The sequence below is a fragment of the Gastrolobium bilobum genome, unplaced genomic scaffold (assembly GCF_033153095.1).
Source record: "Gastrolobium bilobum isolate Gb01-03AN ecotype WA unplaced genomic scaffold, APGP_CSIRO_Gbil_v1 utg40036, whole genome shotgun sequence".
Taxonomy (NCBI): Eukaryota; Viridiplantae; Streptophyta; class Magnoliopsida; order Fabales; family Fabaceae; genus Gastrolobium; species Gastrolobium bilobum.
The window spans coordinates 24876-43634 of NW_026899778.1; the positions used below are offsets into that span (position 1 = coordinate 24876).

At 33.0% G+C, this 18759-nt stretch overlaps 2 protein-coding genes and 1 long non-coding RNA gene across 3 annotated transcripts; 1 reads left to right on the top strand and 2 right to left on the bottom strand.

Annotated features, from left to right (window-relative positions):
- Positions 1-4180: 4180 nt before the first annotated feature.
- On the bottom strand, positions 4181-4672 carry LOC133293397 (uncharacterized protein At4g04775-like). The gene is made up of 2 exons (XM_061491966.1): positions 4508-4672; positions 4181-4435 (listed from the first exon to the last, which is right to left on the bottom strand). Exons 1-2 carry the CDS (start codon positions 4670-4672, stop codon positions 4181-4183), a joined length of 420 nt encoding a protein of 139 aa, XP_061347950.1.
- A 4674-nt stretch (positions 4673-9346) lies between these two features.
- Positions 9347-10415, top strand: LOC133293403 (uncharacterized). Its single transcript, XR_009749054.1, has 3 exons — positions 9347-9463; positions 10009-10056; positions 10145-10415. It is a non-coding gene; the product is annotated as an uncharacterized LOC133293403 (long non-coding RNA).
- A 6592-nt stretch (positions 10416-17007) lies between these two features.
- On the bottom strand, positions 17008-18298 carry LOC133293401 (uncharacterized). Its single transcript, XM_061491970.1, has one exon. The coding sequence runs from the start codon at positions 17738-17740 to the stop codon at positions 17306-17308; it is 435 nt and encodes a 144-aa protein (XP_061347954.1). The 5' UTR covers positions 17741-18298; the 3' UTR covers positions 17008-17305.
- Positions 18299-18759: the final 461 nt, after the last annotated feature.

Genomic DNA, 18759 nt, shown 5'->3' on the forward strand with positions numbered 1-18759 from the left:
TTATAAGTGTTGGGCATTCGTTGGTCTCATGCTCTCCTTTGCAATACTCATAGTTAAATGAGTTAACTTGAGCTCTAGAAAGTTGCATCTTTTCCAACTTAGCATTCAAACTGGCTATCTGTTGAGATAGGATCTTTAGTTCTCCTAACGATGCATTATTGTTTCCTAATTGCAGAATTCCCCTTCTTGGTTGAACTGATTGAATTGGTTGAACTGCCATTGATGCGTTCTCAGCCCTCGCCATGAAGTTGATCAGCTCTAAAGCTTGAGCTGTTGTCTTCTTTGCTATGGACCCACCGGTTGCACCATTGATAACCATTCTGGAGTCTGGTGTCATTTCATTATAGAAGACTCTGACCTTCTTTCCGTCTAGCAGATCATACGCGGGGCACCTTCTGATCAGTTCTTGGAATCTGGTCCAAGCTACACATAGAGTGTCTCCTGGTTGTTGAGTGAAGTTGGTGATTTCATTCACCAACTTGTTGTATTTCTCCCTGGAGAAGAGCTGTGCGAAGAATTTAGCTGTCAGCTCATCCCACGTTCTGATGTTGTTGGGAGCTTGTCTATCCAACCATTTGAGAGCTTTCCCTGTAACAGAAAAAGGGAACAGTCGGAGTCTAATTGCATCATCTGACACCCTATTATGCTTGGTAGTGTCACAGATTCTCAGAAATCTGTCTATGAAATCATGGGGGTCTTCATAATCTTCCCCGCCAAATGGATTTTTCTCCACTAAGGATATCAATGCTAGTTGGATATCAAAATTATTGACGTTGATTGGTAGTCTGATGATGCTTGAATTTGGCCTTGTGAATAGCAGAGCCAGGATTAACTCCATCAATTCCTCCTCCGGTGGTGGTAGATTGTTAGCTGCTATCTCGGGTTTGGCTTTTGGCTCTGAACTCGAGGTTTCCTCTAGCTTTCTTAGCTTGGTTAGCTTCCGGTTCTTCTTTGCAGTCTTCTCGATTTCTGGATCAAACTGTAAAGATTCACGGTTAACTTTACCTCGGATAAAAGAGAGAAATCAATTAGTAACAAAATAAAAATAAAAAATTCCAATCTCAAAGATCGAAAGTTAAGACTAATATTAGCGTAATTAACCCCCGGCAACAGCGTCAAAAATTTGTTGCGAAATCAGCAAGTATACCGTTCGTTTCAAGTAATAAAGTGATAAGTAGAGTATCATTCTCACGAGGATTAATGCACCAAATACTATTTTAACTATTCCCCTTAAGTTGGAAAATAAAATTGGTTTAGTTTGTGAAAGTAATTGAGTGTTTATGAATTAAAACAGAATTTAAAATAAAATAATATTTAAAAACAGAAGATTAAAAACAATTAATTTCCAACGCATGCAGGAAAAGATCAAGAACATTAAGAGAATATTGATGAAAAATTTGTAAAAAGGTTGTTGCCAGGATGCACTTCTCCTCCGATCCTCCCTTATATTCCTATATTGTATTTTATAATTAATTAATTGGTTTGCTCAGACAATTCATTATTTCCCTATAAAATAGTTGAACCCTAATGTCTTAGTGATTTCAACCATTTAACCCAATTAGAATCATAATGTCTTAGTAATTCCTCTTGAATCAAGCATTAAGCAAATGATTATGAGTCTGCAATCTATGTAAGCCTATGTCTAGGTCATGCACAAATTGTTATTCTACCCTTGTCCAGATTAAAACCTCAATATGTATATTGTGAACTCTAACCCTCAAAGCCCTATAATTTAGAGTGGCCAATTCTAAATAGGATATGGAAAATTAACACAGATAGAATAAAACAAACTAACTAATTAAATTATAAAACAATATAGAAAATATAAAGGATTCATATCGGGTCCGTGATCCCAACTACAAAAGAAACTAGCCAGACATAGCTGGCTTAAATAAATTAAAGAAATAAAAAGTACTCATGAAAACACTAAAGAAAAAGAAGAAGAAGATGGAATCCTGATCTCCAGCATGAGTCTCCAAGAATTCTCTCCAGCCAAAGATGATTTGTTTCTGGGGTCTGAGTCTCTATTTATAGAGTTTGAGCCCTTGCTTAGAAATTTTGATCAAATCTTCATCGTATATCTTGGTCCAATCTCCTTTGATACAGTCTGAGATAGAATAAAGATTTTCCCGTACATCCCGCGCTACTAGCGCCAGTTTGGCGCTAATAGCGTGGGAGTTTTATTCAGCATACTGAAGGTACACGCTACTAGTGTGGTTCCCACGCTGATAGCGTGGGAGATTTGAATGGCTAGCGCTACTAGCGCCAGTTCCACACTAATAGCGTGGGAGTCTCTGGGTGAAAAATTTCTTCTGGCGCTACTAGCGCGGGTTTCACGCTAATAGCGTGGGACTTCAGCCTGATACTTCCAAATGGGCTTCTTTTTGTCCTGTTTCCCTACAAAATCAATAGAAAATCAGTAACGAGGTATCTGATTGAGATTTATCAAATTAATAACAATTCTTGCCTTTATTATTCAAGATTGACCAAGATTCTTTATCTTTTTGACTTAAAATCATATCTATGCTGGAGGCATATCAGCAACCCTGGCTCCACTTGCAAATTGCAAGTCACCCCCCAACCTATTCCACAAGCATTGCCAATATTTGACCGAATGTACATCTGCCTTGATGCTTGTAAGAAGGGCTTCAAAGCTGGTTGCAGGCCCTTAATTGGGTTGGACGGTTGCTTTTTGAAGGGCTATTATGGAGGTCAATTATTGAGTGCTGTGGGTGAAGATGCAAACAAGAAATTTTATGTCATTGCCTATGTCGTGGTTGATAGTGAGACAAAGGAGAATTGGAAGTGGTTTTTGACCTTATTACAGGAAGACTTAGGGGATCATGGAGTTTATGGTTGGAACTTCATATCAGATCAACAAAAGGTAACATTTTTTAGCTTATGCTTCCAATTATTTATTTCACATTATGTTCTGTCCAGATTGTATTTTAACTTTTTGTTTGACATTCACATATAGGGACTTGTCCCAGCCTTGAAGGAAATTATGCTAGGTTCACACCACAGGTGCTAGATGTATGGAAGAACTTCATCAAGCAATGGAAGGATAAAGAGACAAGAGGAATTGTGTGGGAATGTGCTAGATGCACCACTATTCCCTAATTTGAGAAGGTCATGCAAAGGCTGGAGACTCTAAACGAACTAGCTTGGAAGTATCTTGACAATATACATCCTTCCTGTTGGGTTAAGGCATACTACAGTCATTGGCCTAAATGTGACAATATTACAAATAATATGGCTGAGGTGTGAAATGCAAAGATTGTGAATTACAGGTTCAAACCTATAATGACATTATGTGAGGAATTGAGGTGCTGCATAATGCGAAGGATGGCAGCACACAAGAGGATTCTACAAACCTTTAGGGGTAAGATTGCACCTGCACAGCAAAAGAAGCTGGACCAGTTGAAGGTCGCAAGCAATTCTTGGACACCAACATGGACTGGAAACTTGGTCCAAGATCTGTATGAAGTCTCTGTCATTGATGTAAACTGAATGGAAGATTGTGTTGGTCTTCTTACAATCTCTTTGCTGTCATTGCTTGTCATTACAACTTATACTGATACACTTTTTTGTTTCTGTCAATACTGGTGCGTGTCATTTTGGGGTCAGGTGTAAACATACCTGAACTTAGAACATTGGTCCCTGTTATATTGAGCTTATAGATCCTCAACATTTTTTATCGAGACCCTTTTTAGTCCCTGTAATTTTCCACACTTGGCCACATTGGTCCCTAACAAATTCATCGGGGTCCTTTTTAGTCCCTATTAAACATGACAGTGACACCAGTGCCAGAAAAAGTTGTTACCAAACCCACTGCTCATTCCCCCCTTCTGTATAATTCCCTCCATCCTTGTTGTTAGTGTTCATATAGTCTTTTGCATTTTTAATTGGCATTTCCAGATAACTTAATACTAAATTTTGTGCTTTCAGAATAATCAAGTTCAAGGACATTAACCAAATTATATACATTGCATGAACAACATCTCATTACATCCCAACACTTGTCTTTCCATTACAAACAAGCATACATATTACAGATTAAAAATGAACATTTCACTCCACCCTACTACAAAGATATAGACATATTACAAAGACAATGATAATGGATCCAGCAAACACCCTAGCACACCTACACTCATGCATCATTTCCTTCTCAACCCTTTCAAAGTCTGCCTGCATCTTCATGCATCTTCATTGATATGTCTTCAATCTTTATACAGTGCTCATTAATCTTCATTTTGTGGTTATTCACCTCCAGCTGCAGCTCATCATTGAGCTTCATGTCCAAAAAGTTCAACTTGAATTCCATTTCAGCTACATTCAACTCCAGCTTGTTAATTGTCCAATCTTCCAGCTCCATGGTATCAGATGTAGCATCATCCACCCATGTAAAAAAGTTACAGTGTGGCTTCTTTTCCTAAACCAAATTCAACTATACAGTTAATAACATTGACATTAGAAAAATAACGGATGAAAAAATCAACCTCACCTTGAAGTTGGGGCACCCAAAAAATGATTTATTAGGGTTTCTAATGGTCTTGGAGGTGTAAACAACATTGTGCCTCCCACATTTACACAATGGAGCAACTCTCCTTCTTCCACTTCTGGACCCAAACGAACTACTTGAGCTTCCCCTTCCAGAAGAGATATTCATGGCATAAAAACGTAGAACAACCCTAAATCGTACAGTATAAACCCACCTTCACTAAATCGTCAATCAATTTTCCCCAAATTCATGCGTTCAATCTTCGATTCAATCCCATGCTTTCTGGTTTAAGAACAACCCTAAACCATATGACGTCGTTCCTTGGATGAAAGTGAACTGATTCTGACCAACGTGGATGAGTCTCTCCAAACGACGTCGTTCCTAAACCAACGTGGCGTTCAGCATGTCACTTAACGTGACACATCAGCACCGTCAGTGACACCGTGAGTTTTGGATTAACAGAAGGACTAACGTGGGTCCTATTTCTCTTTGTTGGGGACTATCTAACTAATTTATTTTTGTGAGGGACTAATTTGGACATCGAGGTTTTTGTCAGGGACCAATCTGGGCATTTTTTTTTTTTAATTATGGTAGGACCCATAATGAGAGATATTTTGTTTCATGTTGCAAGATAAAATTAATCCATTGTTTAATTGTTTAAACCTGTAAGAAATTTTCAATATAACAGTGTATAAACTAAAAAATATATATTATTATTATATTATAGATATTATCTAAATATTACAAATTCCCCCCTTTACTTCACAATGTCAAGTTGTATTGATTATGTAATTTAATATCTTTAAAATTGATTATATATATTTTAGTGAAAATGACTTATCTGAATTAAGTCTATAATTTATGAAATAAAATAAAAAATAATATCTACTTTTTTTATAGATATCAACTATATTTGAAGTCCTAATGGATCCGAATAATCTAATTTCAAATTTGTGGCTCTTCATTTTTTATAGAAATTAAGACTCTCTGTTAAAATCGAGATTTTAAGTAAAATCGGAGGGGATTAAAAAATCATAAAACACAAAATCGTAATATAAAAAAATCATAAAAATGTAAAAGCGTTTGAGATATTAATAAAATCATTTTGATGAAAAAAAATCATAAAAACATAAAATCGTAATAATAAATTGAGATTTTAACAACTATACTCTCAAGACTCAAATTATTGTCCTTTAGACATGTCAAATCGTAAAGTCTAACCGGATCTGTACTATATCAACAAATTTTGGATAATAATATTGTTTTTTAATCTCCAAGCATTTTACTGAATCTTTTGTTTATCTGAAGAAGATTTGTTATCTTAAAAAAAAAAGATTTGTTATGCTTTTTATAAACGCATTTATAAATCTTATACCTTGTATCAATCAATGAGATGCAGCGGCAGACGCAATCATGGGCTCAGGTTAAGGCTAAAATATTGTGGCCCAAATACATCAGCGTAATGGCCCAGACTGGAGAGTTATTGGGTTTAGGTTACGAGATAAAAAAAAATTAATTTTTCAACCCTTTTTTATATTTCTTTTAGAAATGTTCATTAGCAATTTAGCATGGCTAACCAAATGAAATTAAAAACTAAAGCAAACTAATTAAGTTGATTCTGGTGTATTGATATAATAGTCGGGTCTAAATTCTTCATCTTAGCACGTTTGTCTCCGTCATTTTCTTAAGAAATAAAAATAAAAATAAAAAGATCCAATGGGGGTATGACAAAATAATTTCAAAACTGAAGTAAACTAGTTCAATTGATTTTGGTTTATTTGGATTAAAAAACAAAAAAGAATTGAACCAAATCAAATAAGCTCGTGTACATCTTTAATTTCTTTTTACACTCTTTTTCTGATTTTTTTTGTTTATATATATATATTTATTTATTTAAATGACCTGGTGCTCAACTGCTAATAACAAAACTACAAGGATTGCGTGTTCAAATTAGGGTGGTCTTAATATAGATTCGATTTAGAATTAACGATATCTTTTTTTAAAAAAAATTAAAAAATTAATTATGAATATGTATGTGACTAGGAAAGTTCCACCATGAATCCCGGGTAAATAATTTGTTTGATTGTGTTTTTTTTTTTTCTTAAAATTGTTTTGTAAAACAATTAATGAAACAGTTTTCTTTGTGTTTTTTTAAGTTAAAAGTTAAAATAAAAAATAATAATTCGGATATATTCTCTAAATTTGATTCTAAAAATTAAAAAACAGTTATAATTTTTAGAATTATTTTTACAAAACAAGTCTTGTCAAACATTTTTTTTTTGTTTTTTATTCTGAAAATCAAAAATTATTTTAAAAAAAATCAAACATACCCAAAATCCTCCAAGTATTCCTCTATTTGTGGATAGGAAAAAGATGCAAAGATGAATGTAAGGCTATATTTATTTCCTTTGACAAAATTGAACGAAAAAAAAAAATTGGCAACTTCGAGAAGCTATTCAAATAAGTCTTGTTTATTTATTCTTGAAATCAATTTTTAAACTTTATATTACAAAACAGTTTTGATGAACTAAAAAACAAAATTAAATTCAAATTCAAACAGATCATATATACTCATCAAAAAATTAGATTATAATAGGTAGGTTGAAGCCGAGATTTTTTGGCATCCACAATATTCTGTTAAACTCTAACCATACATTTGGATGGCTGAAATTAAAAGCATATATGCTTGATGAAGGATAGGACAGTCAAAACTCTAAAAATTGAACATACTGTGTAACTTTTGGCATCCTATTCAGGTTTTGCACCGTTTACTTGTGGAGAAGATAGTGGGGGCAGAATAAGATAAAGTATCATATATTCTTCCTATCCATCATTTGGTAAATGAACAAAGTTTAATAAGCTTATATATTGACTTATTTTATCCTTGTCCTTAGTTTCATAAGTTATTCCATAGGTGGGCTTGGATTAAGGATGGTGTATAATATTGGATAAGATCAGATAGTATAAGATCTGATTGTATAAGACCTGATTAAATTTTAATACTATTCAGCGTTTGGTATGATATTGTATAAGATAATATGTTCTAATATTTTAAAAATTAATATATTAAAAACAATTATTTTAATATATTAATATTGAAATGATATATTAGTTTTTGAGAATTGTACTTGTAAGCAATATTAATACATCAACCCCTTATCAGGTCTAATCTCATCCTCTTAGGCCTGATTAAGTTATACATCATTTTGATGTATTAAGGGGTTCTGCTGTATAAGTTTATACTATACGATGGTGACACCAAACAACTGAAAATGTCATAACGTATAATATAAGCTTATACTATCATGCCTTATACATCACACCAAACAGACCCTAACATTAAATAGGATAGGATAAGAAATTCTTCTTCCAAAATTAACCCCCTGTTTATTTTTATTTTATTTTTTATTTTTTTGTACATGTTTATTTACCTTTTTTAATAGGGAAAAATATTTCTCCGGTCACTGGAGGTAAAGTTGTCTTCAGTGAGCTCAAAACGACATCGTTATGGAGTTATAGGATTAAAAAATTATAATGATAAAGACTAATATAACCCTGCAATATATTAGAATTACAAAAACACCTTGATTTCCGCCCCAAAATGACGTCGTTTTGCACTCACCGGAGATAACTCATCTGACCGGAAAAATCTTTTACCCTTGTATCAATCTTGATATTATTTAACTCTCTTCAAACGCAAAATATGTTAATACAATCATATGAGACTATTTACTATTTATCTAATGCCTATCAAACGAGGAATGGTATGAGCTTATATAGCCCTTATTCTTTCCACTAATCAAGTCCAAAAGGTTCCAAAAGGTTATTGTGACAACGGACTAATTTACTTAAAACAAAAAAAACAAAAACAAAAAGAGAGGATGGATCTGGGTTGTTTAGTGTCAAAATCATATTTCAACTTTCAAAAGAGTTTACTTCTTGAATTAATGGCTGGCTCTTTCATTAAAATCCTTATATATATTTTGGAATATATATGGCTAATGTAACAATTCAATGATAGGAAATCCTAATTAGAAGAAGTACAACATAAATCTATGTTTCAAAGTACTTTTGCACCTTTTGGGAAGGAGAGAAAGAGAGAGGAAGAAAAAAACTTGAATGCTCATCTTTCATTCAGACTAAAAATAATGTAGAATCTAACTAAATCCAGAATATATAAAAGGGAAAAGAAAAGGAAAGATAATAACGTATACGGAATTGAACATGCACTTAAAACAGAAAAAAATGTGTGCAAGTCCAAAAGTATGAAGATATATCTCTTCTATGTTATTTGGACAAAGCTAGCTCCTCTTAAATGAACCTATTTCTAAAATGAGTAAACAAAGGTGTATCTATATTTAAAATTTAATAGGTTAAGATCAAGATACATTTTAAATTAAATCAAGGGTGAATACACTAATACTTTTAGAAATAAAGTCACTTACCAAATGATGATAACTCAATTGATGCTACGAAACTGAGCAGATGAAGGCCAGAACATTTGATGGAGGTGAGAGTATGTGGTTGATCTTTTCCAATACTATCTTTGGAAGGAGTTTGAAGCCTTAATCTCGCCGTCCCGAATCGGACTAGTTACAAAGTAATGAACTGATTGGAATATCTCAAAAAAAAAAATCAAAAAAAACAAACAAACTCACTTTATGAGAGCTTTTCCATGTTACCTCTACGAATTTCTTTCACATAGTTCTCAAGAGGCGTGTGCTTTTTTCATGCCTTTTGTGGTCCAAATATGGGACCTCATGATGCATGCCACAATCCTAGTACGGTCATCTCTCCTCTATAAATATTGGTTTAAGGCACAGCTTGGAAGACATAGCAGCTCATACAAAGCTTTGAAACTTAACATTAATATTTCATTGCCAGTGCTTCTTTGCTCTCAAAAATCATCTTGTCGAACACTTGTGGAAACTGTGACTGCTCTAGCAAGAGTCAGTGCGGGTAAGTGTTCTGTTTCCTTCTATGCCATTAGGCATATAAACTATGGGGAAATGAAGTATACGTCGCAGGAAACACAAATTTTGTCCTACAGGCATCATCAAAAGTAGTGTCAAGCATTTTTTTTTTCAAGTGGGCCCCGCACTTTTTGTGTATATGTAGGACAAAAGTTATTTTTCCTGCAACATGATATTTCATTTCCCCATAAACTATATTTATGAACTTTTGAGCTACTAACTCAAGCTTTTGAGATGAAGGTTTCATATTTAAACCTTGTTCACATATTTAAACTTTCAGAATAACCAACTAGTTCAGCTGTATGCGCAGTGCATCTATAAACTGCATGCACTAGATACATATCTCTAAGTGTGACAAACTTTTAGCAATATTCCTTATCTAAATGTATCAAGCTTTTGTCTATTTAGTCGGGATACGCTTTTTAAGTTTTGTAAACAGATAATTAGTGAAAATATTTTATATCAGTTGTGCTTTGAATTATTTATTTGGTATATACCCTGAATTCTTATGTTATGTGATTTGTAATCCAGGAAGAAGGGAAGCAACTATGCTCTTGACATAGTTGAGACTAAGAAGAGGTAATGTCTTAAGTTTGATGACCATTGTCTTGTATGTCCAGCCTATGGACTTTGAGATAGTAACAATATAAGTGTCTTGTTTTTGCAGCTATGTGGAGACTGTTGTCATGGACATTCCTGCAGCTGTGCAAGTGCGGTACTAGCTGCTCTTGTGTCAACTGCACATGCGGTCATTAAGACCATACTATGTTAAAATGTGTGGCTGTGTTAAATGTGATGCTCATGTTGATGTAATCACAGTGAATAAATGTGTGTTGTGTTTGTGTCTGAGTTATATTTTTCCTTTGTGTCCATCTCTGAGTCTATAGTAATGTAGTAGCCATCTTTGTGGCTTTATGCGATTGAATGGACTAGAAGTTACTACATAGAACTCATTTCCATTGTGTCATCTCTGCTTCATTTTTCTTCTAAACCTTTATTTTCAAATCTTACTTAACATTATCGAGGTAAAGATGAACTCAACCTGCTAAATCCCTATTATGTAGTTAAAATTCCACTCCACAACATGTGATTTCATGATTCAGTACTGAAGAACTAACAGCAACAATATTTGAAGCAGAAAAAAATTCCTATTACAGTAATCATTGCTCATATATCTTTTAAGATAGAAAATTTATTTCACAAACTCTTATACATTGGCACTAGCATACGAGAAAAGGATAATCCCATTCCCATATAAAGAGCATGCAAGAGATTAGAGAGGTTTGAAATCAAGATGAAAGGGTAAAATTTTAAAAGGGATAAATATATGCCCTTAGGTTTGTAATGAATGCAGTACTAATGAATTCACTTGGAAACAAAAATGCACCAAGAAGAAAGAACATCTGCATATGATGCAAAAGATGCAAAAGAATCATGCTTTCTACTACATATTTCGAAATATATGGTTCTTGCAAATGACTGGGACAACAAATTAGACTAATTCTAAATTATGTGTATAAAATCCTAAAAATATGGCTACGATGTTATGGCAGTGCTCCTTGGATTTGACGTCAACATGATTAAGTAATGCCATGGTCCTAGAGTAAAATAGGAAAATTTGAATGGCAAGAACAAGCTCATGAAGCCATGTGAGTACAAGCAAGGTAAATTATTTTGTATAATTGACATAAAAATGTTTACAAAATATATTATATAAAGACAACACCACTAATTTGGAGACAAATTCATACATCCTGAGCAACCCCAAACCCTAAATTGTTATTCCCAAGAGGATCACCGTTATTTATTTTAAGCACACCCCTTTAAACTTTATGCCACCCACCTAAATTCAATGGTAGAAATCCTAAGTGGAAATGATGATCATCAAAACACTCACCACTCACCCAACAAATGTAAATCTTTTACTCCCCACAAAATTTTCTAAGACAAATTCAGTTTATTTAAAAATTAAATCCACTTACTTCGAATATAAAGATAGTGACACTAAATTCTTACGTATCCAAATTCTAAAATTCTGACTAAAGAAGAATGGACAATCACCCATATGGTAGAGCTAAGATTCCCAGGCAAGCTTGACTTTTGATAAGAAATCTAGGAGACCATATCCTGGAGACATCCTACCCATTAACTTCAATGCGTAGTAAAGTAGTTTATCAACCAGTAATGCTAGTATATTATCATTATTTAAAAATAAAAATGGTAACAAACTGTAGCAAAATAGTTCCGAGTTAAAAAATCAATTAATCATGCTCTTTGATCTATTAAGGATTAATCTACAATGGAGATTGGAGAGTTTATTTGTAAAGAATCTGAAGATCAATAAACGCAGCTAAGATTATTTGTAATGAATAATTAAAGCACTGATGAATCACGTTGGTCCCTGTCATAGTTATATAATACGCCCATGTCTGTGGCATTCTGTGGTTAAATGGACTAAAATAAGCATACTTCTGCTTTTTCTTTCCGATTGATAATATCTTTTTCATTATGAACTAACACTGCCAATGACAATCATCATCATACTTCTTAAATATCACAAGACAGAACCAATTTTTTGAATACAGACCAAGAGGACAAAAATGATAACTTTTTACCAAGTTTTATATAGTATGTGGCAGATGAAATTGCGCTGCTATAGAAACCTGTATCTACATCAAAACGAAGATATACAGGATTTGAACCATACTTGAACACAAGGGGAATGATAAAGCATTAAGGAAACACTTGACTATGGTGAATAGAAGTAATGACTGCAAATGTACAGATAATCAAAGATGCAGAAACGATTGGGCGGTGTTTGTTTACCATCTACATAGGCGGAGCAACAATATGCTCAATGTCGACAGCACACACTAGCTCTATAGACACATGGTGATGAATTGATGATCCCTTAAAATGTCCACACTATTTTCTTATGCATGACTTCATTGAAAAATTAAAACAACTTAGAGAATCATTGTACAAAATAAATATAATTCAATCAAATACACGTAGTAAATCATAGGAAAGAAATTTAAGCATAACTTTTTTTGTACATTTTAACAAAGTAAGCATCAAGGTATTGAAGATGAAGAAGAGAAGTTACTAAAGCAACAGTATTAGACCGTTCCATCTATATTGCTTATCCAACAAACTTCTAGAACAGCTGCCTACAGCCACCCGGCATGGGTTTCTTCCAGTTTTTGTACATTAGGACAGTGAACGAAGAATTCTGCTAAATTAAATTCGAACTAGTATCAAAGTATACCATTCTTCTTCATCTCAGGCCCTCATTTACATGGCCAGGACCAGGATGAATACAAGGATTCTGCCATACATAACATCGAACAAGGAAAGGAGTCAAAAATCACATGATTCTTTCAAGTTTAAGATAAGGTGTATAAACCCAAATGGCCTCCTAACAGACATTTATAAAAGGATTATCTTTATGCATTTTGAATTTTGATTGTAAAGCTTTATTCTTATCCTATAGCTCCTGCATAAGATCTGGTTCAACATTCAGCACAAAGTAGTGTATATCTTGTTCCTTAATGTAATGCAACTCATAATATCACTACAAAAGCATCCAGTGAAGAACAAAAAGAAGAGCAGTAAGCAGTCAGAACCATTGACTCTGCACATGGTAAGGAGAGTTTTGGAATAAAAAGAAAAAGAAGGATAGATTTTTCATTTCAAGTAAATATTCTCTATATTTACCAATCTTTTAGATGAAAGCCATAAAATGATAAATTGTCATAAACCTTCCAAAGGTGCAACCACAGCTCCAGCTCTGCAAAAAGGTCCATAAGACCTTCACGAATCCTCCTCTCTATCATGAAACAATCCAACCATTCCTTATTAATTTTCATAAACCCTACATAACTCTCTTCATTCAAAAATGAAAACTTTACCCTCCCTTCCCTTCACTTTCACTCCATAACCCTTAATCCAAACATAAATTTCCAAAATAACTATCCCTGCTCCTCAACTAGCAATTTTTATTTAAACTACGAATTGCATGCCCAGCAATCAATTTCAAAATACCATCATGTATGTAAATTTTATAAATAACAACAAAATTTTTACTGTGAACCAAAATCTGTATATAAAAAAAAAAAAAAAAACTTGCTTTTATGTGATCACAGAATCTCAAACATTGAAACCCTCGGAGCGGAGGCAAAGGCGGTGAGCCTCAATCCATTTGGCGCAAGCATCTTCGCCGTGCTCTACCACGCATTCATCTCGGAGTCTCTTCGTCTCAGGGCAAGCACAACAGATCTTCTTCTTCGGCTTTGACGCTTCACCACCAGTTTTTGTTGCAGTTACTGAGCCTTGGTTCAACGCAGGGGAAGCAGCAACACTACCCATTCGCACTCAATTCTTCTGCTCAACAAAGAATTTTCAAATAGAATTAGGGTTAATTGGCGTGCCCTAATTCGTGCCTTGAAACGAAGCGTTGAGACTTGGGAAGTGCAGGAGAGGTTCTGGTAAAGACTAGAAATTGAGGGATAAAATATAGGTAGAAATAATGAAGCCTTAACTAAGGGTTAAAATTTTAAATTATGCTTTTGAGTAATATATTGGTATATAATATTTGACTTATTTGAATTTAGAATGTATGAAAACTATCTAGTTAAAATTGGGATTCTACTTAAAATTAAAAGGAGGATAAAAAATCGTAAAACATAAAATCGTAACGTAAAAAATCGTAAAAACATAATAGCATTTGAAATTGTGATGAAATCGTTTTGATTAAAAAAAATCGTAAAATCGTAAAATTACATATTTAAATTGGAATTTTAACTATCCTACCAAAGACACAAAAACATTAAGATTCAAAGTTCAGATTAATAAAATTTGTATGGTCTAAAAATTATACAAGTCTTGCATCTTTTGGCCTCATTAAGGTTTTTTTTTTTTTGAATTTGAAATTAATTCTCTCTAATATTCACAACTAATTTCATATGCACTGGAGAGATTCTTTTTAAGGCTAATAAGTCTTATATCACATCTCATGATGGACGAAAATTATTTGTTGGTATTTATAATGTAATTAATGATTAATTAATATTAATTAACTCGTATGACTTCCTAAATTATAACCGTTGGATGCACGAAAAAATAACGGCTGAGATTGGTGTAAGACTTATTAATCTTATACCGATGTAAAATGATCCTCTGTATATATAAATTGATCCTGATATTGATCCTCTCTATATATATATAGAGAGAGAATAAAGCCCCTTCTGGATCCCTAACAAAAAATACGATTTTCACTTTAATGTTTTACAAAAAAATTAGTTACCTGGTTTGTGTGAAATGCAAAATGGACCCATTTTAGTCCTTTTGAGAGACTAATGTGGGTCTTTTTGAATTTGTGAGGGATTTCGATTTCAACTAAATGGGTCCACTTTGAATTTAATAGAAATCATGCGACTAATCTTTTTTTATAAAGGACTAAATTGAGGACTCTGTTTTTTGTTAGGGACTCAAAATGAGTTATATATATATATATATATATATATATATAAATATTTATTTATGCGAATAACATATGTCATTTTAAAGAGGATATAATCTTATATTATTTTAGATCCTAACCGTTTATTTTCGTCCATCAACGGTTATTACTTTTTGGATCAAAATTATTAAATAATTAATAATAAATTTAGCCCATTAAGTTTGGCCCAATAAATCATAACCGTTGATTGACAGAAATCAACGGTTAGGATCTAAAAGGATAGATTTTTTCCCTATATATATATATATATATATATATATATATATATATATATATATATATATATATATATATATATATACGAGAGGATTATATTTAAAAACTTTTTGTTTACAAACTCTTACAAATTTTAGTATGTACTCCCGGAAGTACACTAGGTTATACTATGTACTTTCGCGAGTACATAATGTAATTTGCAAAAATTTATAAAAAAAAATTATAAACAGATACTTCCTTCCTTATATTTATATATGTATTGTCTTTATTTGACATAATTAAACCCTTACCTAAAATTTAACTTCTACAAATAATTAATTGTTCAGAGGTCTGACCGTCTGAGTTCGAACATGGAGAATGTAAAAAATGATTTTAAAAAAATTAACGTATTATTATATTAATATCTATTTACGAAGCTATTTTGAAATTAAATACAAATTTATTACACTCAATAATGCTTAATTTCAGGTGTAATCACTCACGCCGTGCATGATAAGTAACCTATGAGATAAATATATCCTGCATAAGGCGTGACTTGGGACGAAAGAGAGACACCTAATATGAGGCATGTACTAAGAAAGAGACATGCCGCAAGCCGGCAGTGATTTTTGGTTGTGGGGCGTGAGTCACCGTGGGGTTTGAGTGTTCATTCCACAGGAAATGATACCCAAAGTCATCATACGTCACAAAGAAGAAGACAACGAAAAAGAGAAAATCTCCATTTGCATATAATGCTATATATATTTTTTTTAAATATTATCTTTTGTTATAATCCTCTTTATAATTAATAAGAAAGTATTAAATGAAAAACTAAATGCAAAGTTCTTTCTTTTGATATTTCAAGCCTCTCATAATTTCATAAAAATCACAACTAGTGATCTCTGAAAGCTAATGCCTAATGAAGATAGTAAAGATTTATGAATAGATTTCAGCATATTAGCAAATAGCAACTATTTTTAAGTTTTTTATTTTAGATGATTTGCATATTTAGTTATTCTTCTTCTCTTCAAATGAGGTATGAAAGCGGTTAATATTTTAAACAACTGAAGCATTTAATATTTTTAATTTTTAATTCATTAATATTTTTCAGGCACATGTTATCGATAGCCGTAAATTGAAATTAATAAGAAGAGGTGTATGAAAGCTTTTCTATCCCTTTCTCTCTCCTCTCTCCTCCCTTCCATGTGATCCGGGATCACAAAAGAAATGCTCCTACTAAGGCATAAAATTTGCCGAAATCGAAGAAACAGACATAATGCTTTAAGCTCTCATATAGTCATATGTCACGTTTTATATTGGGCATATCTCTTTCCTTCTTGATCACGTCCTAGATAGGATATGTCTTTATCTTAAGTTATGCCTAGGTCTGGTCGTGAGTGGTTATGTTCAATTTTGAACGTAATTGAATACAATATATTTATATTTAATTTTAAAATAACTTTGTTTTCGTAAATAATTATAAAAAAAAATAATATTTAAATTTTTTTGCCGTCCATTAGTATTTAAATCAAACTAATCAAATAATCCATCTAAAATTCAACCTTTACATGAAACATAAAAACGCATTCGTTGATCTTTAGGAAATCTTATAGTTGCACTTGCATCTATGTATTAGAAAGCAATGGAATTTTCTTACCACAGTTTTTTTTTTTTAAATAATAATAATTGTTTTCTTACCATAAAGTTGTGGCATGGTCGTTGATAAAATTTTAAATTACAAATTTACAATGGTAATTGGTAACATAACATAAATAAAAACAAACATATGAAAATGAAACAACAACTGTCAGATTGAATGTATAGTAATATATAATATAATCTGGATAAACACATTTTCACCAATATAATGGATGCAACACAGAAAAAATTCACACTGAAAATTGTACACATGAACAGATGAGCACAAGAAGAAGTTCCATCCTTTGTTAGCCAAACATCCACAAAGTCTCCTCATACACCATGACAATTTCAGCAATCACAGCCCAAACAAAACACAAGATTTTTCATCAGATGTAAGCACAGTTTCCAGCAAAACTCAACCTTTGTTTGGCACTGTTAACACTTTTACAAACCCCCAACATACTAAACTAATCAATCATATTTGTCCCTCCACATGTACACAAGAAAGAAGACCCATGAAATGGCCAATGCAATGTCCCCAAAAGCATGCCTGGGCCAGTTATGGGCAAGATCTTCATGCTTACTCTCAAAGTAGAATCTCCACACTGCCATAGAAATGTGAAGAAGCACACACCCTTTTGCAAAGAAACTCTGGAACTCCAAGTCCTTAACACAAGCAACCATGAACACAAGGAACCCAATTGTGAACAACAAGAACCCAGAGAAGGAATCTGAGGTTTGAATCAGTAGCTGATCGTGGGGTGTTGACCCTTGAAGCTTGCTTGCTGTCTCTTCTCCATGACCAAACACAAAGATCTCTTTGGAGTAAAACACCATAAGAGCTCCACAAGTCAAAGCTATTGCAGAATGCAGAACACATATTAGGAAAAAGCCAGAAGTTCCCATTGATCCAAAAACCACTGTGAAGGTCTTTTACTTTCTTACTTTTAACTCAATTGAGCTTCTTTTCTTCCCCAGCAATGGCAGTTGAAATTTCAAGGCTTATTTTACCAGTAGTATAACAACAGAGCTAAACTCATGAACAATGACCAATACTGATTCTAGTTTGAAGCATGATAACTTCTTGATCAAACCCTATAGGACTTCAACTTTTATAGTTTCAACAAAACAGAAAGTAAAATTGATGAGGGCTTAGTCTACTCTAACCTTTCAAACTTAGAAGCAAAAGAGTGTAGAAGTTTTCCTTGATCATAATTCCTTGACAAATCTCAACAAACAAATAACTAGAGCCTCAAGAAAGAAGGCTCACATAGGGAGAGGATTAAATTTTGTGATTGAATTTGCATAGAGATTTATGAACCAAAGTTTGCCTCCATACCTGTAGCCTCCAAACACCATGCAGAAGATGCCATGCTTTTCTGGTTGCTTCTTTTCTTGTTCCATTAAGCAAATGAAAGCATGGTGGGTCATGGAAATGGGTCTACATAAGATTATTCAAAACATTGTGATGTTATATTATGTCATTTGAAACATATATGGCCCGATTTGAAGTTGCTTATCCTAAACTTTGTTGATCCTTTTAATATTATTTTTCGAGACTAAGGCGCTTTCAAGTCTTAAAGTTTGTGCTTATTTGATGTTATGGATAAGTATAGCAGAAACCTGTCATCCACCGCCCGAATTATTAATATCATGATATTTTTTATTCTTCATGTAAACTGTTCACAAAATGATATTGAGAAATGGTTGCATATTCTTGGAGCAGCAAGTAATGCATACTACAAGAAGATCATCATTAAATATAATTGAATAAATTTAAGTATACCAACATAAAATTAATAATAAAAATCTCCTTACAACGCAATAATTGTTGTTTCAAAAGCATGTTAGAATTTCTCGTACTATGAATGCGGGATTATGGATGTCGGTATAGAAAGAATCAAAGGTGAATGAATGCAAGGGAA

Excerpts from the sequence above, each read along its gene's own strand:
- LOC133293401 (XM_061491970.1), bottom strand. The coding sequence starts at position 17,740 with ATGGGAACTTCTGGCTTTTTCCTAATATGTGTTCTGCATTCTGCAATA.
- LOC133293397 (XM_061491966.1), bottom strand. The coding sequence starts at position 4,672 with ATGAATATCTCTTCTGGAAGGGGAAGCTCAAGTAGTTCGTTTGGGTCC. Across the intron at positions 4,436-4,507 it reads TTGGGTGCCCCAACTTCAAG|GAAAAGAAGCCACACTGTAA; the intron begins GTGAGGTTGATT and ends AATTTGGTTTAG.